Source organism: Chrysemys picta, chromosome 10 (assembly GCF_011386835.1).
Source record: "Chrysemys picta bellii isolate R12L10 chromosome 10, ASM1138683v2, whole genome shotgun sequence".
Lineage (NCBI taxonomy): Eukaryota > Metazoa > Chordata > Testudines > Emydidae > Chrysemys > Chrysemys picta.
The window spans coordinates 15,132,667-15,155,114 of NC_088800.1; the positions used below are offsets into that span (position 1 = coordinate 15,132,667).

The 22,448-nt window shown below is 47.5% G+C and overlaps 1 protein-coding gene across 4 annotated transcripts in view; it reads left to right on the forward strand.

Moving 5' to 3' along the window:
- Positions 1-1,026: 1,026 nt before the first annotated feature.
- The window catches only part of FANCI (FA complementation group I), a 40,660-nt gene continuing 19,238 nt past the window's right edge, over positions 1,027-22,448 (forward strand). Inside the window, exons 1-18 of one of the 4 annotated variants that reach the window (XM_065559298.1) lie at positions 1,027-1,224; positions 5,982-6,115; positions 7,289-7,361; positions 8,352-8,482; positions 8,945-9,101; positions 11,344-11,401; positions 12,012-12,053; positions 13,402-13,525; positions 14,512-14,597; positions 14,787-14,919; positions 15,230-15,322; positions 15,972-16,108; positions 16,800-16,977; positions 17,657-17,744; positions 18,507-18,637; positions 19,317-19,387; positions 20,725-20,839; positions 21,277-21,399. In XM_065559298.1, the coding sequence (XP_065415370.1) occupies positions 6,017-6,115; positions 7,289-7,361; positions 8,352-8,482; positions 8,945-9,101; positions 11,344-11,401; positions 12,012-12,053; positions 13,402-13,525; positions 14,512-14,597; positions 14,787-14,919; positions 15,230-15,322; positions 15,972-16,108; positions 16,800-16,977; positions 17,657-17,744; positions 18,507-18,637; positions 19,317-19,387; positions 20,725-20,839; positions 21,277-21,399 (1,839 nt within the window). In that variant the 5' untranslated portion in view covers positions 1,027-1,224; positions 5,982-6,016. The other 3 variants (XM_042856659.2, XM_065559297.1, XM_065559296.1) reach the window with 3 other exon arrangements.

Here is a 22,448-nt window from a genome sequence, read left to right on the forward strand (position 1 = left end):
GTTGCACAATTAACTAGGTGGTGGGACAATGGTGTTTGATCTTTGCAGTGAACCCTAGGGGACCAGATGTGTCTGCTGTCTAGCTTCCTGTGCCCAGACAATGACCCGACATTTCTTAAATTAGCAACTGATGGCTGGGGGACCAACCCTCTGCAAGAAGCCAGTTGGCTACAACGAGTTGGAGAACAAAGAGAGAGATGGAGGCCAGGTGACCAGTTTTGCTCGGGAAACACAATAAAGGATGGAGGAGGGGCAATAGGCTGTGACTGAAGGTGGGCTGTTGGAAACAGGACACTCTACTGGATTGGGTCTTGGAAGGTGCCTGGGGGGGAGGGGGAAAGCCAGGTGGACTTAGCACAGAAACCAGAAAATTATATCTAACAAAGAACTTTTCTATGCTGTGTTCCAGACAACTAATAAACCCTTCTGTTTTACAACACTGGCTGAGAGGCGGTGCTGACTGCAGAAGTTGGGGGGCCTGGCTCCTTTGGGACGTGTAAGGCTTCCCCAGGTGTCCTATTCAGGTAGACTCACTGCAGGAGGCCCCCGGCATGGGACAGGGTAGCTGAAAGCTCTGAGATCAATCCCAGGAGGTGCTGAAGCCAAGGAGGCTTATCCTAGTGAGTGTGTGCCCGGAGGTGTGTCATACTGAGGGTCCTGCCTGGGGTTGATTGAGAGCTGTTCCAGAACACTGACCCTGTGCACCCATGACAGGAGCCCATTTGCTAGAAATGGAACCATTTATGAAAGGTGCCAAATATGTGGGGCCACAATAATTGCTAATACCCTGCCAAGGAACAGCAAGTGCTGCATCTTCTCCACAGGACACTGAGGCAACCTTTTCTTCCCTGGAAGGAATGAGGCTAGTGTCTTGGTTGTCATAATAGAAGTGTCAGCGCCCTGTCAGTGTTCCCTCCAGGAGGTGCCCTGACAAAGCAGAAAAAACTCCTGCTGAATCTTAGGACACAAAAGCAGAAGTTACCAAAAATAAAAATATACATAGCTTCCCTGTCCTGAGTAGAAACCCCACTGCATCCTGCAGGCTGCCACCTCACTAGACAAGGAGGGTTCAGCAGGGCCAGCAGCCCATTAAAGGCCTTCTCCTGTTTTCAGAACCTGTCCATGATGCCCTGTCACCTGCAGATCCCACAATGACACGCAAGGATGGAGGTGAGTTGCACACACGAAGTCTCAGCTGGTATTAGGACCAGGACCAGCAAAAAGGTAAGAGGAGAATGATATTTTAAGTTTGTATTTAACAATTTTTCTAGGAAAGGGAAAGTGTTGATGCTCCCCAGGAGTAAAAGGGCTTGAGAAAATACAAAGAGTGTGTGTGTGTGTGTGTCTCCTTTTGAGTCGGATGCATTTCCTAGTTATTTCTTTCCCCCTCCAGACCACATCCTCTTCTTCCCTCCTCTTATCTCATGGGCTCCATAGAGACGTCTGTTAAAAGCTCCATAGAGATGTCTGTAAAAGGCATTTCTGCCTGCTTAGTGATTCGTGACGTGCTTGCAAAAGCGCCACAAGGATGCGGTAGGAGACACGTTTCCTTGTGCATGCTGACAGCACTTGCAGAAATAGCCTCATCAAAAACAATACAGTATTTGACGGTATCAGCCCCCTACACTTTATGGTTGTTGTTACTGCTTTGGTATTACTGCATACTGCAACCTACAGTAAGTCTAGTTCTATCAATGTTGTTGTAGCTGTGTCCGTTCCAGGAGATTAGAGAGAGACAAGGTGGGTGAGGTAAAATATTTTATTCGACCAGCTTCTGTTGGTAAGAGACAAGCTTTTGACCTACATGGAGCTCTTCTTGAGGTCTGGGAAAAGTACTTAGAATGTCACAACTAAATACAAGATCAAACCGTTTAGCAAAAGTAGTTAGCACAGGGATCGGCAACCTTTGGCACGCAGCCTGTCAGGGTAAGTCCCCGGCGGGCCGGGACAGTTTGTTTATCTGCAGCGTCCGCAGGTTCGGATGATCGCAGCTCCCACTGGCCGCGGTTTACTGCTCCAGGCCAATGGGGCCTGCGGGAAGCAGCGTGGGCCACCTCTTCCCACAACCCCCATTTGCCTGGAGCGGTGAGCCACGATCAGCCAAACCTGCGGACACTGCAGGTAAACAAACTGCCCTGGCCCGCCAGGGGCTTACCCTGACGGGCTGCGTGCCAAAGGTTGCCGATCCCTGAGTTAGCACCTATTCTAAGTGACCATTCAAGAAGCTTGTCTCTCACTAGCAGAAGTTGGTCCAATAAAAGATATTACCTCACCCACCCTGTTTCTCTAATATCCTGGGACCAACACGGCTACAACAACATTACATATAACTCCAGCCAGTAATTTCATCACTTCTTCAATCTAGTAAGCACTGAATAATGTGAAATGAGTTAATGTTTCCAAAAAAACTCAGGATGAGAATCCTAACACATTTCAAATCTAATTGGATTCAAAGTGGTTCTATGTTCCTGAAATTCAAAGTGCTCCATTGCCCCCTGAGGGTAAAAGAGGGGGTTTATTTGTCAGTGTCTGTTCTACGAAAGCCCAATTGAGAGCAGATGTTGAAATGCATGTAAATGTGGTGGAGGTAGGGAAAAATGCATGAAAAACAAGCCTTGGGGAGCCTGACTTTCAGAGGATGAGTCTGGGAGAGCATTTCAGGCCCTGCTAGGAAAGCCTCAAAGGGGAAACCCAGCAATGAGTGGAACCCAGGGAGCTGTTATTGGCTGGGGCCACTCTGAGAGCAGGATTGTTCAATTCTTATTAAGACATGGGGTGCGATAATGTATCCAGGGAGGTGGACATGTGTGTGACCCCTGTCACTCCCCTCAAGAAGCGAGGAGGATTTGGGATCTGTGTAGGGAAGCACTGAAATAAAACAGAGGAGGCTGCTACTGAAAGTTCATCTGGGAGATTTTTTTCAGTTGAATTCCATGCTGGTGAAAGGTGCTGGATTTAGGGCCCTAAAGAAAGAGTCCTCTGTTGACCCACTGAACAGGGATGGCACCCCTTTCCACTGCCCTGCCACTCCTTAGCTCAGCCTCTATGGCCCCTTCAGTCCTTGGCCTCTCCGCTGAGAGGGTTTTGCATAGGGTGACCATGGAGCCGTGGCGCCCTGGGCAAACTTGTATTTTAGTGCCCCTGGCCCCCATGGGCATGGCATCCCCTCATGTTGCCTCTGGCCCCCATGGGCTCCTAGCCTCTGCATGGTACCCCCTGTGCCCCTAACTCCTGCAACCTCCTCCTGCACCCAAGTGGGGAAACTGATCTGGGTGCATGGAGCAGCTGGCTTTACTGCTCCCCCCCCCCTTGAACACTGCTCCTCTGTGCACCCCAGGGGGCTGTGAGGAGGGGAGTGAGGAGCGAAGTCAGGGTTCCCTGCATCCAGGTCACTATCCCCACCGGGGCTGCATAAGGGGAGGACAGGGGAGCAGCGGCTCCTGATGCCCACCTCACAGAGGTTGCAGAGGAACGTGGGGGGAGTGGGGAGCAGTATCTGTAGGGAACCGCTCACCTCCCTCCCACAATGTTCCTTCACCAGGAGGAAATCTGGGTCTGCTCCCCCCACCCCCCAGGCACTCCCCTGCCAGCCACCAGCAGCTTCTGACTCCACACCGGCAGCAGGTACCTCTGTGCTGCCACATGGCACCCCCTGACCATGGTGCTGCGGGGGTGGTTGCCCGGGTGACCCACCCCCTAAGGCTGGCCCTGGGTGACCATATTTCCCACAGGGAAAATGGGACACCGCAGAGGGATAGCTCCCCCCGCCTGCTCCGAGAGCCCCCCGCTTCCCCCACCAAGGGACCGGCCCGAGCCGCTTGCCCAAGCCCTGCCTCCCTCGCGGCGTGGGGCTGGCATCGCTGAACCCCCCCCCCCCACACACACACTTTTTGGCCAAGGGTGGGCTCGGGGCGGTGCCTGCGCTCCAGTGAAAACTCCTGGCCGGCAGCAGAGCGCCCCAGACAGAGGGGGTGACCGCTCTAGCTGGCCTTCGAGCTCGAGGGGGGCCCGGGTAAATGAGACACAGCCGCCGCCAGCCCGGGCTGGATTCCGTGTGCCGGAGCCCCGGGGCGGTGGTCGCTGAGCGCCCCCCTCCTCGCGCCATCTTCATCAGCAGCTGCCCCGCGCCGCGGACAAGGGGAGATTCGAACCCTCGGAGGACCTCTCAGGGAGTTGTATTACCCTAGCGCATCCGGGTCCCGGCCCTCTCTCCGATGGGCGGGGCTGGCATATGGTTTTGAGGGCGGGCTCTGTTGCCAGGGGTAACGGAAGTGAGCACGGGGAGGCGGGATCTGTTGCCAGGGGTAACGGAGAGGGAGTTCTCGGCGGGAGTTTCGGAGTCGGGGCCCGAGCGGGCATGCGACGAGAGCGGATTGCGGAAGCGGGCTCGGGGGTGAGAACGACCCGGGGTCATGGGGGGGATGGGACACTTGGATGGGAAGTGCCTGGAGCGAGGGCAGGGTGAGAGGCGGCTGCGGTGGCTGCTGGCTGTGAGGGCTTGTGGGGCTGCAACAGGGAGTTACAGAGGGGGGTGGGGTTGCCTAGAGCCCAGTGGTGCCTAGAGCCCAGTGTGGGATGGCTTTAAAAAACAAACAAACTTGCAAACGTATGAAAAACTCCAGCTTCGGTGCCTTCCTCCTCTCTCCCCACTCGTCTCCCTGAACTAGGGTTGGGTGTGTTATTTATCTGGTGTCACGGGCCACTGAGAGGTCTGCCCACGCGTTTCTGTGTTGCTTTGTCCTTTATTATCCTTGGGAATGTTTGCCTGGGAAGAGAGGCTTTTGTTCCTTCACCATAGGGGCTGTGTCGTGTTTTAGTGTCAGTAGAGAACTGTATGTATCTGCTAATTCTGCATCTGAAATGTCATTCTTCACTGACATTGCAGATGTTTCTCAGAGATTGGGCAGCTGGGTTCTTATGGAGTAAAGATCGTGTTCTCATGCAAATATCTCTCCTGATAATTATAATTAAAATGAAAGCCCTCTCTTCCCCCTTTGTGCTGAGTGCTTCCTAATGTGAATCTTCTGGTTGTTTCAGAGGTGATGACAGCTCTATCTGGAATAAAGCTTTGAATCTCTGCATTTTTGTGAGGCCAGTCCTGTGCTGCTTTGTGTTGTCTTTTCTGTTAAATTGCTCGTCATTCCACATCCTTTTGAACTTTCAGGCCAGAGATGTGATGGCCAGCCAATTAAAAAACAGACTGTTAAGGGGTGAAACTCTGATAGAATGCCCTATACCAGACAGAATGTCCTAACTGAGAATGCTGCTGTACTTTGAATGACTTATGTTAACGGGATGCTTGGTTGGTACTACACTAACATTCTGTGTCTGGTTACAATTCTGCTTCAGTGATTTCTCCCCATACCTCTTTGGCGCTGCCTATAGATGGTTAGTTGTTGACCAGTGCCATTTCCTAGTTATGATTCCCATCAGGAGCGGCACCAGGGTTTTTGCTGCCCTTGGCGGCAGCGCTCCTCCACAGTAATCGGCGGCAGCTCCTCCTCTGAAGCTGTGTTCTCGGCGGCGGGGGTCCTTCCACTCCGGGTCTTCGGGGCACTTTGGCGGCGGGTCCCGGAGCAAGTGAAGGACCCGCCACCGAATTTCCGCCAAAGACCCGGAGCGGAAGAAGCCCCTCGCTGCTGAAATTCCGCAGAGGGCGGTGAAATGCTGCCCCCCACATCCTGCCGCCCTAGGCGACCGCCTAGGGTCGCCTAGTGGAAGCGCCGGCCCTGATTCCCATCCTTTCTCTCATATGCCATTGCTGTGATGTTTCCATTGTTTTAACTTGTACATTGAGAGACATTTCTGTAAAAGACTCATTATAAAATCGAATTGTGTTGTAGTGGAGAATTGATGAATGGGAGGAGTTATTCCTTGAAAATCCTCTTGAATAATATTTTTCTGCAAAGGTTTATTGTGGGGAAGTACTAGGTGGTTTCCTGTATTATTCCCCAAGTGCTAATGCTGCTGTCATTTTCCAGAGCACATTCAATGTGTGACTGTGCTGCAAAGTCTAATGACACAAGCCACAATGGACCAGAAAATCTTATCTCTAGCAGCAGAAGATGCACTAGACAGACTTCAGGAATGTCTGCAAAACCTGAAGGACAGTGAGGTGAGTTGCGTATTTTTGAACATTTGAGGCTTTACTTGGATTCTGTGCATGGGCTGTAGCAGGAGAAAATGGCTGCTAGAATTGTCCTTCATTTGAAGATGTTGTAAAAGTGTGCCCCTACCAATTCACTGGACATTTGAGGTGAAAAAAATAACCGTAAGATGGTACTCTGAATGAATAGTTCTGGCTGTGTACTGAGTTTCCAAAAGCTAAAGAAGAACTTGGAATGGATTGGAGCTGTGGTGCATGTTCTATGGCAGGGGAGGGCAAACTACGGCTCGTGGGTCGAATCCGGCCGGCCAGGGCTTTCAATCCAGCCCGCGGGGTTGCCAGCCCCGTGGCGCAGTGGGGCTAAGGCAGGGTCCCTGCCTGCCCTGGCCCCATGCCACTCCCGGAAGAGCACTGCACAGTGGAGCCGGCTGCCCCACCCCGCCTCACCCCACCCCAGGAGCCACTGCTGGACATGCTGGCCACTTCTGGGAGTGGCGTGGGACCAGGGAGGCAGGAAGCCTGCCTTAGCCCCGCTGTGCGCCGCTGCCACCCTGGAGCCGCTCAAGGTAAGCAGTGCTGGGCCGGAACCCGCACCCTGAACCTCTCCTGCACCCCTGCCCTGAGCCCCCTAACTCCCTGCCTTGAGTCCCCTACCTTGAGCCCTCTCCTGCACCCCAGTCCCTTGCCCTGAGACTCTTCCTGCACACCGCACTCCCTCCCACATGCTGCACTCCCTCCCGCACTCCAACCCCCCTGCCCCAGCCCTACATTCATGGCCCTGCATACAATTTCCCCACCCAGATGTGGTCCTTGGGCCAAAAAGTTTGCCCACCCTGTTCTATGGTGTACCCAGATTGGGAACTGATTTAGGACTGCCTTGTGCCTTGATATGTTCTCTGATAGCATTACATTGATCTGTAGCCTATTAGGAGGGTGTAGTTAGGTTTATCCACTCTATAGGGATGGAGAAATGTCTGACATTGCTGTCAGTCATGGTGCAATATGGCAAGGTGTTCAGGTGAAGGATAATAGCTATGTGAGTCCCAGACGTTTTGTTGTGGAATTAGTTCCTGGACAGGCAGTGCTTTTCCTAGAAGGGGATGGGATGAGCCTGCAAATGTAAATGTTGGAAGTGTGGAAATAAGCAACTGGTATCTTACAGCTGTTTCCTTCTGGTTGCAGCTTGATGACCTTATTACGAGGCAGGCTGTGAAGGGAAAGGAGACTGCTGTACTGCTGAGGGGAATCTTCAAAGGTAATGGGACAACTTGGGTTTCATTGACCTCTGGATGACTTACTTTCAGAAGGCTCTTGGCTTGCCCATATAGATAAGTAGATAAGTGGGCAACTGAACTAGGTCTTCTAGATATCGTGGAAGAAGTAGGTTTTCGGGTAAAATGCTGATCATCTCGCTGTGTGATTCTGTCTAAATCCAAGCAGTCAGGCTTCCTGACCTTGGGATCAATTGAATGTGGCAATGTTACACATGTATTGGGGAAGGGGAAATAGGTCTAACCCAGGGATCGGCAACCTTTGGCCCGCGGCCCGCGAGGGAAAGCCGCTGGCAGTCCGGGACGGTTTGTTTATCTGCAGGTTCAGCCGATCGCAACTCCCACTGGCCGCGGTTCGCTGTCCCAGGCCAATGGGGGCTGCGGGTAGGGTGGCCAGCACATCCCTCGGCCCGCGCCACTTCCCGCAGCCCCCAGGGACAGCGAACTGCGGCCAGTGGGAGCTGCGATCAGCTGAACCTGTAGATGCTGCAGGTAAACAAACCGTCCCGGCCTGCCAGGAGCTTTCCCTGGCGGGCCGCTGGCCAAAGGTTGCCGATCCCTGGTCTAACCTAAGTTTTCTCAGATACCACAAATGCACTCAGGAATTAGCTAAGTTCTTTAAGAGTAGCCCTAGTTTAGGGAGCCTCTAATAGGATGTGAGCAGAATCTGAGCTGGCCTGCTGAATTGGTGAATTGTCTAGCTGGCTCCTTTTAAAATCTGCATTTCCCACCCCTGGAAAATCTGCCTGAGTGTCACAAGAAGTAACAGGATGGGTAAGAGAAGAATTTCAGATCTTTGATTCTAGCTGTTCCTATTTTCTTTTTCTTCTGGTTTTATCAGATAGATGAATGGGGGTAAAGTCTGGTCCTTCCACTTGTGATCCATTTCCTATAACTTAATAAGATATTAATCTAAGTAACATTTTTTTCCTTTCCCTTTTTGTTTCCTCCCCCCGCTCTCCTCTTTCAATAAGGTTCCCCTTGCTCTCAGCAGAATGGTGTTCTAAGGAGACTCCAGGTTTACAAACATTGTATCCAGCTGGTGGAGTCGGGGGACCTGCAGTTGGACATAGTGTCAGAGATCATAGGGCTGCTGATGCTGGAGGTAGGTGCTCATTTAGAGTGGCTTATATGTGGCCTACTGGGTCTAGGTGGGAGGGGAAGTGCCCTTTTACCTGTGAGGTGAGTATTCCAATTATTAATTAGGCCACTGGGAAAAATGAGTGGGTCACCTGCTTGAGTCTCACCCAGGATGAGGTTAGTTAATGTTTGGAAAGTGTTATCTGTGTGATTATCAGAGTTGGATACTGGGAAGTAGTTCAGACTCTCCAATCCCTTGACTTAGTCAACATGACTTATCCCCATTTCTAATGGCCAGTGTGACACACTGTGTTTCAGGGTGACTTCCTCTACTAACTAATATTGGGCTGCACCAGCAGTCTTTAATGTGGTTCTCATTGGCTTCTTGAGAGTATACTTGCTTTCCTTTTAATCACTTGTATTTATGTCTGGAGTCTTCTAGTGCATCTCCTCATACTCTTTTTAAAAAAAAAAAATCTTTTATCAGGCTCGTCAATTACCAGGCGCTGCATTGGCTGAACTGGCCACTCTGTTTGTTGATGTTATTAAAGGAGGAAGCCTGTCTAATGGGAAATCCTTGGAGTTGTTTTCCACAGTTCTTACTGCACTGGCTACCTCGAAAGAAAGCCTGGCTTATGGGAAAGGTAATCCCTTCGTTTCCCACTCAGTGCCCAATCCTTTGTGGGGTGGAAAGGGAGGGGTAGTTTTAAATTGTTGGATGCCAAGTAATTTCATTTTAAAAATTACTGTAAATATTTAAAGAAACATGAAATGATAGGCTGGCTCTTACTAATTGTTTCTCTTACTGCCAGCTCAGGGATGTGAGTCTCACTACTTAGTCACAGGGAGTCTTTTGCATACCTTAGCAGATACCATTATCAAGACCAAGCAAAATAATCACAAATTATTAACCAGGGCTATTTTTGTTATTAGAGAAAGAAAAAATATTAAACAACACAAATGATTAAACCGGTTATTTCTGTTATAATCTCTTCTGTATGTTTCTGGGGAGAGCTTTTAACAAATTACACCGTTGAGCGTGAACCCTGCCTTTGGTGGGTCACTCTTCTCTTGGTAATGTGACACCAAAGTATATTGTTTCTCCAAACTATTGTGAATTCAGTTTTAGTATCTTATTAGATACTTACAACTGTTTATGTAGGGCAAAATAATTTAAGGTCTGGTAAGAAGCCTGTCTTGTTAATAATAACCTTAACAGTTTATAATTAGGCAAAGAAAGCAATCTTAACTAAATCTTTTGAAATAAAACAAAATATTTTTAAACTAGTTAGGTAGAAGAAGCCTTTTAAGGAGCTGTCTTAAAACAGGTCAATTATGAATATTAAGAATCTAAATCCAGCTAAATTCCACTATTTCTCCGTTTCTCAGTGATTGGCCCCCATCTCCTCCACAAATACATGGTCTAACCATCTGGTGTTTAACAGAGAAACAGTTAGTCATTTAAGTGATAGCAGCATTTTCCTATCCCAAAATGTCAGTACAAGAGTTTAAATCTAACCCCTTGACAATGTTTTAGTTAACTTTCTCTCATCAATCCTTGATGAGGTTTTGGGGAGGTTTTTCCGGGGTTGGTTTATTCTTGAGTCTTCTCTGTTTTTCTTAGCTGTCTGTGACTTGTGGAGTGCTTGCTGTCTAAACAAACTAGCCCAGAGTATGTGTATGGGGTGCTCACTTCAGAGTCTTTTATACCCTTCTCCTTCCTATTTTCATAACACTATAGGAAAACACACCCCTTTCGGGCTTGTATAGCTTCAAGTGGGTTGCTCTCACTCTTTCATTGGCTCCATGCCTTCCTGGGTAGTCCTTAGGAGCCCCTTCATCTTATGAATATGCAGTTTATTAATGAATAGGCAACATTTCTTTAATTGCCTCTGTTTTTCTGGCAGGAAAGCATCAGATTACTTTCAAAGCTAGCTTTAACTTTTTCTTTTTATTCAGTACATTCTCTGAGAGATTCTTTCAGTTTTATTAGAGTTTGACAGGAAATTTAAATTCTGTTTTCAGAAAGTGCAAATGCTCCTGTTCTTTCTATAAAAAGGTTTTGTTCTCAAAACAGTCTTTGAAAGTTAAATAATTTTTAGACATTCTTTAACTTAAGTTGTTAGTTCTACACAACAGTTTTTGGAGAATGATTTTTCTTGCCTCCCTGAGTTGGATGAGGGTTTGCTTGTTCACTGCAAGCAATTAATTAATTCCCTGTTAACATAAATATTCTATATTTAAATGGCTTGTTACACTTGTCTAGCAAGGTAATTAGATTCCATGTTGGTACATAAAGCATTTTACCATTTACGTAGCAGCGATATTAGAAGCTTTGCATTTAGCTAACGTATTTGCAAATGTATGCCGTTTGCAAAGGTGCTTGTTATTTCAACTTTTAAGACATAAACAAAAGTTTAAAACATTTCCAACTGTACATGTTTTTCCTGGAGTTTCAAAAATACAAGCAGAGATTTTCCTTTTTAAAATAAATGGGGTTGGTATGGACACTTCCATAGATTTATGGTTCCACATACCTTTTTACGATTAGGCCTCTGCCTAAAACATGGATGTTTTACACAGTTTTTCTTCTTGATGTTTGCTATCCTTGGGAGATAGAAGTAGAAACCTTCTGGAATGTCTTTGATTAGCATTAACGTTTTGTTACTTAACTAGCTAAATAATGTATTGTTGTATTTCCAAGCATTCTGGCTATAACATACTTGTAGCTATACCTTAATATTCTGTAAAGGAGCAAACAAGCTTGTAATAACCTAATAAAATAGTTATAATTGTATTAATATAATTTTTGCATCAACATTAAGGTCTCTCTCCTACACCTTCCTTTCACTGGAATCTGCTTCTAAATGCCTTTTGCTTCTCCAGGTGAGCTGAGTGGGGGAGAGTTTAAAAAGCAGTTGATCAATACCCTCTGCTCCAGCAGGTGTGTACATCTCCTCTTCATTTCTATTTGTTAATTTAAGAATTGTTATGCATCAATCAGCATCTGGACTTTTTACAAAAAAATCTATCTACTACCCACCTGCTATAAAATGAAACACTAGCCTCAGTCTAAAACCCCAGCTGCTTCTGCAATTCTAAGAAAAGTCTGCAGCCAAACTGGCCAAATAATGCCCTTTACATTGTGCTTTGCAGAGTTCCCAACCTGGGCTGGAGAATCCCCTCCACTTTGCCCTGTTCTACTTCCTTTAAATCTCACCCCCTATGAGAGCTGGCAGTGTGGTGACTTCTCCAGCCTGGAGGGCAGGTGACCCACTTGCACCACTGCTGCATGAATTGGCCTCAAGGGGTGCTTCGGTCTTTCCCTTTGGCTTTTCTGTTTGGCTGCTCTTCTCCTTGTGACAATAATCAGAGCCATTCCAATTATTGATGAGTAGCTGGTAACAGTTGTGAATTTTAGTGCAAATCAGGCTTCTGTTCTTACTTTGAGATAGTAACAGAAGAACTGTAGAAATGTACTAAATTCGGGGGTGGGAGGAGAACAACCAGCAATTCTGCCCTTTCTCAGGCTCTCTGTTCTTTTGTTTGACCAGGTGGGATCATCAGTGTGTCATTCATCTCACCAACATGTTCAGGTAAATTCCTCCACCCCAGTGTTTTCTTATTTTCCATCTATTTCTGCCTCCTATTTCACAAGCAACTAGGGGACTGTGCATCAGTAACCTGCCAGTTGCACCTTCCGTATCACATGGGTGCTGAGCGTATCCATTGGGCGTGTTTGGGGACTGCACACAGCCTGCTAAACATGCCCCAGGGACAGCACTGGCTGTGCCATTTCTCCCAGAGTCTCACTTGGCTCGGTATCTGCTGCTTGCTGTTGAGGAATAGGGACACTTGACATGTCTTCCCTTGTTCACATCAAAAGTATAAATATGTGCGAAACCAGGGTCTATGTCCCCTTGGTGTTTGCAGATTCCTTTCCTTAGCCTTAGGGGGAGTTACGCACGTGCTTCAAGGGAAGGCTAGAGACTCTAATGCTCAGTGTAGGTTGTGGAGGAGTCAATTGAAAATAGGTAGGATTCTTCTCCCCACCCACCGCTCTTACTTCCTTAGTTAGCATCTTAGGGCACACCAAGTGGGGAGTTAAATTAATCATTTAACAGGGAACATCAATTGTGTTAGTAGTTCATAACTAGGGTTACTGTTCTGTCACGGAATCCGTGACTTCCAGAGACCTCCATAGCTTGAGCCTGCAGTGCCTGGGAGTTGCAGGGTCCCTCAATTGCATGTGGTGGCTGGGAACTGTGGGCCCCCGCTGCCAGGGGCAGTGGGGGAGCCCCACAGCTCCCAGCCACCACCATTGGGACCACTGCAGGCGGCCGGGGTGCCCCGGAGCTCCCGGACAGGTCCCCAGGGGTGGTGTGTGGACCCCACAGCTCCCCATCTTGACATACATATTTTTAGTAAAAGTCATGGATAGATCACGGGCTTCCGTGAATTTTTTCTTTATTGCCCGTGACCTGTCCGTGATTTTTACTAAAAATATACATGACAAAATCTTAGCCTTATTCATAATGTGTATTTTGTACCTGCCAATTCCATGTATATGCCTGGCTATTCATCCCTCTCTCCTTGAGTGCAGGGGACTCTGGGCTGGGTCATGGCTTTGATTCCTTGTATCTTGAAAAGTTGGCACTGTCTATTCATGTGCAAGCACAGTGTGAGGGAGGCTTTGTGATGTGCAACTTGTGCTGGAGTTCAGAATGTGAACCTGAGTTTCTGAGGCAGTTGCAGGGAGCTGAGGGGTCTATGGCAATAACTTCTATCTAGGACTTCAGGTAGCTTTTTTGGTCCCTGTGGTGCGCCTTTGGGAATGCTAGAGTACTACTGTCTAGTTCAAAGATTCAACCGGCTATGGTATTCTAAAGGAAGCAGGGTTGGGAACTGAATGGCAATGACTGGTCTGAACCTTTGATTCTTCAGGGACATCCCATTAAGTGCAGAAGAACTGCAGTTTGTCGTGGAAAAGGTCCTGAGGATGTTCTCCAAGTTAGACCTCCAAGAAATTCCTCCTCTGGTTTATCAACTGCTGCTGCTCTCTGCAAAGGTAAAACCCCAAAGGGAGTTGGTGAAGCTCTCCAAGCCAGAATTTGCATCTAATCACTATAGCAGATATGTACTGCGTGCACATATGAGAGAAAAAATACACAAAGTGAGCTATGGATTGAATCATGCAGGGGATCAAAATTTAGTTCTCAGCTGGATAGCTCACTCCCATGGCTGATGGAAGGTGGGAGCAGGCTCTGCTGTGTGGGATAGGGAGATGGTGGAAAGCATCTCACTGAGGAGGGGATCATTCCCACTTCTCCTCAACTGAAAGGAGGATGGCTGTGACATGGAGTCTTTGGAGAAGAAAGCAGTGGGTACAGTTCCAAAATATAATAGGCAAGATACCTATTAGTCTTCCTAGACATGGACTCCATCTGTCTGCTCAGGGGGTTGCCTGTTCTAGTATGTTCATGGTTCACATAGTGTCACCTGCCTCTGGGTTGTGGTCTGGATCAATCTTAAAGGAGGTCTCATTTCTGTGCCCCTGTTCCAAGCAGCTGCTGCCAGTGAAATACCTGCCATTTAGTTGGGACAGGGTGGCTGTTCCACTCCCATACTTGTTGCTATTATTCCATGAATGACTCAATAAAAGAATGATCCATCCAGAGATGGTCTCTACCTGTATTGTGGGAGGCCGTTTGGATTCACTAGCTCAAGTCTAGAGTCTCAGTTACTGTTTTAGGGCTTTCCAGCTGCTCTGAATGGACTTGTCACTTAAAGGAACCATTCTAATGAAAAACCTTTTCTTTATAAGTGCTGTACAAAGGAATATACAAACAATACAGTGATCAATTGCTCTACCCCAGAAATGCAGTGCACACAGTGACTTAGCATGGGAAATTAAAAATATTCTGAAACTAGCATTGCAAGGGGAAATCAGGGAAGCAGACTGCAATTCCCTGGGGGCTGTGGTGTCTCAGGGTATTACAAAATGTGCAATAGATTAATATAGTTTATGCTGCTTTGCTATGTCCCGCCTTCCAGGGCAGTAAGAAGACTGTTTTGGAAGGAATCATCACTTTTTTCAACCAGTTGGATAAAAGGCAAAAAGAAGAGCAGAGGATTCCAGAGTAAGTCCTTTCCTATAATTGTCTTCCTTTGCTGCCTGGATATTTGTAACCCTCCATGCCTTACCTGACACCCCTCTTGAATGAACTATGCCAAGTCCTGCACCAATGTGTCCTGTTCAGTGCTTTTGAGATGGTGTGCATCAATTACAACAGGGATTGTAACTTAGGGTTTTCTACTATGTCTTCCAGGTCAGTGGACCTTGAAGCTGCCACGGTGCCTCTAGACCAACTCCGTCATGTGGAAGGCACTATCATTCTTCATATTATCTCTGTTATCAACCTGGACCAGGATCTCGGCAGGGAACTAATCAAACTACTAAAGGTAAAGCAAATGCAGAGCACACTGTTAGAGCTTTTGGGGGCACGAGAGAGGGGTTTTTAAACTAGAGGGTAGGTTTAGCAGGTTATCTTTAGGATTTGAAATTGTTAATACCACTATGGCTGTCAAAAACATATATAGTGATTCAATGCATTTGGGGTAAGAGATTCCCGCACAACCTAGGTCAACTCTGGGGTAGCATAACACCAGTCTGGCCTAAACTAGCAATGATGGCCTCCTTGATGTTGCAAGAAGCTTCATTAAATCATAAATAACAAGGTCTTTGATTGTCCTGTCTCTTGATGTTTCCTAGGCTGAACAGCAAAGGGACCCAGGCAAGACCCTTTGTCCTTTCAGTGTGGCTCTTGTGCTCTCAGTGGCAATAAAACACAGATTTGAAGAGCAGGTATGTTTTCCTTATGTGTAACCTAAGGATTCTTTTTGCATAAAGCTTCCTTGTCTGTGCGTTGTGCTCACAGGGTGTGTGTGTGCATATTATGCTCCCTTTTCAATATAGTTCAAAAATGAACTCTTGGTAATAACAAAAGAAACAAATACTGTTGGATGGATTGGGAGTCATGCTTTTTGGCTCTTGAACACTGGAACATCCTTGTCATCAAGGAGAGGGGTTTATCCTCCCATTCTTGTGCCTTGCCTATTGACCATTGAAACACATTATGGCACAGCCTCCAGAGAGACCTCTCATCTAATAATATAATTACATGACGACATGAATGGGGGGAAAGGAGTGTAATGGAGTGAGGATGCCAGCAACTTAGCCCTCCGAAAACCAAAACGAATATGTCCAAATGTAGGTGCTGGGTGACCGTATGCCACCCTCCTGGGTCATGTATCTTGGCTGCATCTGTGAGTAACGTGGGGAACAACCATCCTGAAGAAGGAATGTATTGAGATATGTTGGCAGAGCTGTGTGAGCAGCTGGCACTGACACTTCCTATACTGTGCTTGCTCTAGATGGTTCTCTCACTTGGCGGTTACCTGTGGAAATGGCTCTGGACAGACTCCTCCTCACTCACACCATTTTTATGTTTCAGGTGTTTGACTTCCTGAAAATGTCAATTGTGAGAAGCTGCAAGGACCTGCAGTTCCTCCAGGGCTCAAAATTCCTGCAGGATTTGTTTCCTCAGCAGTATGATGTAGCGTCCGTAATCCTGGAAGTGGTGGAAAACAGGTTTGCTTTTGGGAGCACACTACCCAGAGCTGAAGAGCTTTTGGGAGGGAGCAGGGTCTTGGCCTAGATAGAAATGTGATGGGATTCTAACTATTACTGAAAACTGACTTCAAACCCCAAACCTTATTTCATAGCTTTATATAAGAGACCTTTGAAAAAATGTACATTTGCACAGATGTTTCCTAAGTTTCAGCCATCTGTGATGCAGAGTGGCTGAATTATAAATCACTAACCACCAACTTCCTACTGGGAATGGTAGCTGACCATTTACAGTAATGCTACCTGCTGTAGTGTGAATGCTTTCTGGACAGTGAATGAGGGATGATCCTCTGTTAGCCTCCCACCCCACCATCATTACCCCTTTAAACACCTCATATATGGTTCCAGGACCTGCCATCAGTCAGCACAATTTCTGAATCTGGTGTGGACAGCATAGTTTAAAATACTGAAAATTCCCTCGGGAATTGTAGGTTTTCTGTCTCTCCTTTGCTGGTTGGGGGGCCCGGGACTGAAGAGTCCTGTGGAGGCGTTCCCTACACTGAGAGTTGAGCATGCTTGTTTCACACAACTCCCAACCTACATTGGGCCCCTGAGTGACCATGGAAGACTTTATTATCTGAATGTTGCAGTTTAAGATGTTCCCTTTATTAAGTTGCTTTTTTTTCTTGCTCTGTTTAACATTTTCCTCTAGTGCTTTTGGCTGGGACCATGTTACTCAAGGGCTGGTGGATCTTGGTTTCACCTTAATGGAATCATACGAGCCAAAAAAGGTCTTAGGAAAAGCTGCTGAAACCAGTTATGGCCTTTGCAAGATGCCAGCCCAGCAGGCATGCAGGCTGGGAGCTAATATCCTGCTGGAAACCTTTAAGGTAGGATGAGGTTTAGGATAACATCATATGTTCTTCTGGGGAAACTGTTCATGCCCCTGCTCTGTCAACTTTTTATGAGATTTTGTTCATCTCCATCATCAGGGGAACTGAAGGGAAGATGGGGAAAATCAATGGCAGAGATGGGACTAGAACCTAGGCCTATTGACTCCCAGCTCTTTGCTTTAACCTCTAGACTATCATCCACCAATTGGTAGTACTCATCCCACTCCTATGTTTTCTTTTAATTGATCCAGATTCCATCCTGGTTCAGTCTCTGTTAAGCTAGCCCAGGGATCAGCAACCTTTGGCACGCGGCCCGTCAGGGAAAGCCCCTGGTGGGCCGGGCCAGTTTGTTTACCTGCCACGTCTGCAGGTTCGGCCAATCGGGTGCCACTTCCCGCAGCCCCCATTGGCCTGGGACGGTGAACCGCGGCCAGTGGGAGCTGCGATTGGCCGAACCTGCGGATGCGGCAGGTAAACAAACCGGCCCGGCCCACCATGGGCTTACCCTAATGGGCTGCGTGCCAAAGGTTGCCGATCCCAATTCTAGCCAAAGGTAACTGCTAGGGACAGCTCAAACATTACCCTTCAAACTTGGACATTAATGGACAGTGACCAAGCACCTGAAATCACATGAAAATCTCAGTTTTATGTTTTCTTTTTTCCTTTCCCCTTTTAGGTCCATGAGCCAATCAGAAGCGCAATTCTGGAGCAGGTCTTGAATAGAGTCATCACAAAGGCAGCTTCTCCCATCAACCACTTCATAGGTAATAAAAATGAGAGAGGGAAATGTGTGTGGCTCTCAGAAATCATATTATTATTTTTTTGTAGAGGAAACTCCTGATCAGGTGACCTGAGGGTCAGAAGTATCAGGTGTCTCAAGTCCATGCAATTCAAAACACACCTCACTACAGAGGAAGAACACTGTAATGTGATCGTTCATCCCAGAACCGTGGTTGTCCATCCTTCTAGAAATGCAAACACCCTATACAGCATGCACTTTAATCCCCTATCACTATAGTACCTAACCACTATGTAGGGACCAGTCCAGAACGGACCATTAGTTCTCTGCCTTCGTCTTTGATTTCATTATTGGTATCTGTCTTTGGATGCACTGTCAGGTTTTCTTCTGCTGTGATTCTTTGGGGAATGCTTTAGTGAATAGGCGAGTCTTGCAGTGTGACCTGAAACTGGCAAGAATTAGATTTCATCTGATCTCCATTGGGAAGATGCCCTTGGGCCTACTGCTGAGAAGGCTCTCCAGCTAGCTCCTGGGTACACCCTGATAAGGTGGCCTCTATACCTGGGCTGTGTGCATATGGCACCCTGTATCCTGGTAGAAGACTGGATTAACAATATGATCATCCCAAATGGGACCTTTCCAGGTAATGGGGAGGCTGTGGATTTTCTCTTGGACTCATTGACCCCATAGAAAGAAACAGAATCCCTCTCTCCCATACCCTACTCTTTAGTGTGGACACCCCTTTGCCCTTGGCAGCAGCTGCTCCTTTTACAATCTTATTTTTCAGATTTGCTGTCTAATATCGTTGTGTCTGCTCCACTCGTCCTTCAGAATTCTTCCTCCAAAGTCACTGAGGCCTTTGACAATTTGTCCTATCTGCCTCTTGACATGGTGCAAGGGCTACTCAAGGCCGTACAGGTAAAGCTTCGCATTTCCCTACAAATGAATATGTTAGAGTTTGGCTCCAGCCGTAGCTGCATGCCACAATTATAGGTGGGAACCAATAACCTTCCTCATCTGCACATATATTTGTTAAAGTGCCTCTAGTCCTCTGCTGTGGCTGGCAGGCTATTCAGTGTAGCATGGTGCCTCTCTTGAACTAATGCCCCTTAGTTGAAAGCTCCCCTCTTGAACTTTAGTGCCCCTTACTTGAAAGCACAGTCAAGGACTCTCCCTGCTAGGACCTTTCATCTGGAAGATGGAAGGTGCCCAGATACCAGCACAGAATAGAAACAGCTGGGAATGGCCCATAGAGTTACCTTCTTCCCAATTCTATTCTAATATTATGTTTTTCTGTGCTGGGGTATTGTCTTAATAGTAGAACTGCCACCTGCTTAGCCCCCAGTACTCCATTCTGAGGGCCGCAGATTTCTCCCCCAATCCTCATGCTCCTTTCTCAATAGCAGGCCAAGATGTCTTGCTGTTGCCAGTGCATCTCTTTTCGTTCATGTTTTTAAAACTCTCTTTAGGTGTCCTTTAGTACTGATGAAAGTGTGGAAAACTAGCATAAAGATAGGAGTGCACGTGCCCATGCGCTCTCACACTCAGCGTGGTTTGCCTTATTTCTGCTCTGTCTAATAGATCCCTTCCCTTCCAGCCGCTGCTCAAAGTCAGCATGTCAGTGAGGGACTCCCTCATACTTGTTCTCCGAAAAGCCATCTTTTCCAGGTAAGATGGGATCCGTGTTCTTTGAAAAGGTGTTTAAGTTATTGTTCAGCTCTGGATTGGAAGTGGTTCTTTTACTTGGTTTAACAATCACCTTTTACTTATGGAGACCCCACCACCCCATCCTCAGTACTGTAACACAGGCACAATACCACCCTCTGGATTGAGAACTCCACAGTTCTAACCAGAGGAGCCTTGACCCTGAGCCTGTCAATTCAGAAAACCAGATGGAGACTCAAGGTAAGGAGATCAACTGAAAACAAACTCCACTATTATGTATCTGCGTAGCCACACACCTGAGCACACCAATGCCATGGGGAGCTCAAAGTGAACGGATGACTAGAAACTTTGAGCTGCCATAGTATGGCTGGTCCTTTTTTTGAAATTGTAGAAAGATCTGCTCTGTGCAAAGTTCTGGATGATTTACCTTGCTGTGTCCAGTACATTAGGAGCTGCTGTGGAGTTGGTTGTTAGTGTCTGTTTAGTTACAGATGCAAAAGTCCACATGTTGTCAGGGCCGGCTTTAGGCCGATTCCCCCGAATCGGGCCCCGCGCCCGAAAGAAGAGCACCTAACTTAGGTGCCTTTTTAATTTTTACTCACCCGGCGGCGGTCTGGGTCTTTGGCAGCACTTCGGCAGTGGGTCCTTCACTCGCTCCGGGGGTCTTTGGCAGCATTTCGGCGGTGGGTCCTTCAGTGCCGCGGAAGACCCGGAGCAAGTGAAGGACCCGTCGCCGAAGTGCCGCCGAAGACCCGGACCACTGCTGGGTATTCGAATCGGGCCCCGCACTTCCTAAAGCCGGCCCTGCATGTTGTTTAAAGCAAGCAGCCTGATCCTGATGAAAGACCTGGGGTATCACCTAGATGTGTGTAGAGCAAAGATCCTGCTTTCCATGGCACTCACCCAGCTCAGAAAGCTACAGCTCTGCCAGAGGGAAAGAGAAGAGGTGAGAGATGTGAGAAAACCTCCTTTCTATCTCCACTGCAAACATGCAGCTTTCTTTGCTGCCTGGCTCTCATTCTAGTTTCCACAGCCATTTAAGTAGCAGGTCTGTGCCCAGCGTTCTCCTTTGCTATATACATCAGTGGGACAGAAAGGAGAAGTCAGTGTCATAAGACTGGAGAGCTCAGGAGAAACTAACTGAATTGCCAAGCTGTTAATTCCTTGGGGCATCAAGCATTACTTTAATTTTTCTTTTTTTACCACTTTTTGGCCCTCCATGTGTGTCAGAAAATTGCATGAACTGCTCAGAACAATCTTGTAACTGAGCTGGTCTCTGAATTTTCTTAACTCCTTCTGCCCCTCCTCATGCTTCTCTATTTTTTTCCCCCAACTCATAGGCAGCTAGATGCTCGGAAAGCTGCAGTTGCTGGCTTTTTGCTGCTGTTGAAGAATTTTAAGGTTCTGGGCAGCTTGACTTTTTCCCAGTGTAGCCAGGCCATCGGTGCTAGTCAGGTGAGTGCTGCTTCTGCAAGCCTCTTGAACAGATACATGCCACAGTCCCATGGAAATGGACACTGATTGATTATAATAGGTATTCAGAGTGAAGTGTTTGTCCCAACATAGAAGCCATTCCAGCTAGTGTTAGCAGCTAGAAGTGAGAAAGGAGAGACTGGACCAGGTGTACATGCCCCTTAGAGCTGCTGACCTCACAGTGTCCATCCATTCAAGTGGAGCATTCATGCTGCCAGGGTACCCCAGTGAGAATGGTACAGAAAACCCAATAATATGGGGATGATTTTCTCTTTGGGGGAGTGAGGCTGGATGCTAAATGTTTGGTCTGAGTTTCCTTGGCTGAAAGGACAGGTTTGTCTCCCTTTATGATCCAGTTCTTGCATAGTGATAAATGGGAAGCAGAACCCATATGCCATCACTAATGTGCTCTCTTTCAGGTCCAGGCAGACATTCACGGCTGCTACAACTCTGCAGCTAATGAGGCCTTTTGCCTTGAAATCCTGGGCAGCCTGAGGCGATGCTTGAGTCAGCAGGCTGATGTCCGACTTATGTTATACGAGGTAAATTGGCTTTCTGCAATGTCTTCATAAATCACCAGTTTGCTCTGAAGTAGCTGGTTCTAATCCAGCCCAGGTCAATAATGACTGAATGTTGTAACCATCAGTTGGATGTTTGGAGGCCTGTGGGAGATGGATTCCAGGTCCCAGCTGAGTTCTTCCTGGGATGTTGACATTCTAGGGACTCTAATTTGTTTTAACCCTTTTGTTTCTCATTATTTTGAATCTATATAAGCCTCCCAAAGGCTTTTGATTATCCCCTGTCCTTGATGTATATCTTGGGGGTAAAATGTAGTGTGGCTGACCTGGCCAGTGCTCTGCTTGCCATATCGGGGACCTGGGTTTGATTCCCAGTCTCTCCCGCTCTCAGGGGGGCTTGGTGAACTGAAGGGACAGCTTGCTTGGCTTTTGGAGGGGGCTCACAATGACGCCTTGATCTGATTATGCAGCAACTTTGACAGGCTCCAATGAGAGCCTTGGCAGGAGGGTGTATGGGGAATCTCCTCAGGCCTCCTGCAGGGGTCCAGAGGATCCTACCATCCTTTCCCTCTGTCTGTGCTTTCTCTGGGTGAGAGGCAACCATTTATTTGTCTCTGCCTTGTGGCCCTTTTGGGACTGACCGAGCTCTGTGTGTGGTGGGTCTAATATGAAGAGCTGTTTCCAGGTGCAAGTCTGACTCCAGAGGCACCTATGATATATTGGGTTTGGGGAAAGGGGCTTCTGGGAAACCGTCTATAGATCAGAGTAAGCATTCTTGCTTCTCTTCCCTGGGTTTGGGCCGATTGATTTTTGTCGAGTTAGTGTGCATGTTGGAATGTGTTTGTCTGTGTGCTACAGGGCATGCAGGTACTTTGCTCTTCCATTGAGGTTTCACAGTCTAATTACTGCCTCTTGTGGATTGCCCTCTGGAATATATTTTGTCTGGAGCAGATTTCACAAATATAGGTTGAAATTTAGGATAGTGCCACTTAATGCTCCAACGCTGAAAGTCCGACTTCGGGCTTGATGCCATCTGTACTAAAGGGATACAACTTGGGTGTGGACTCCATTCA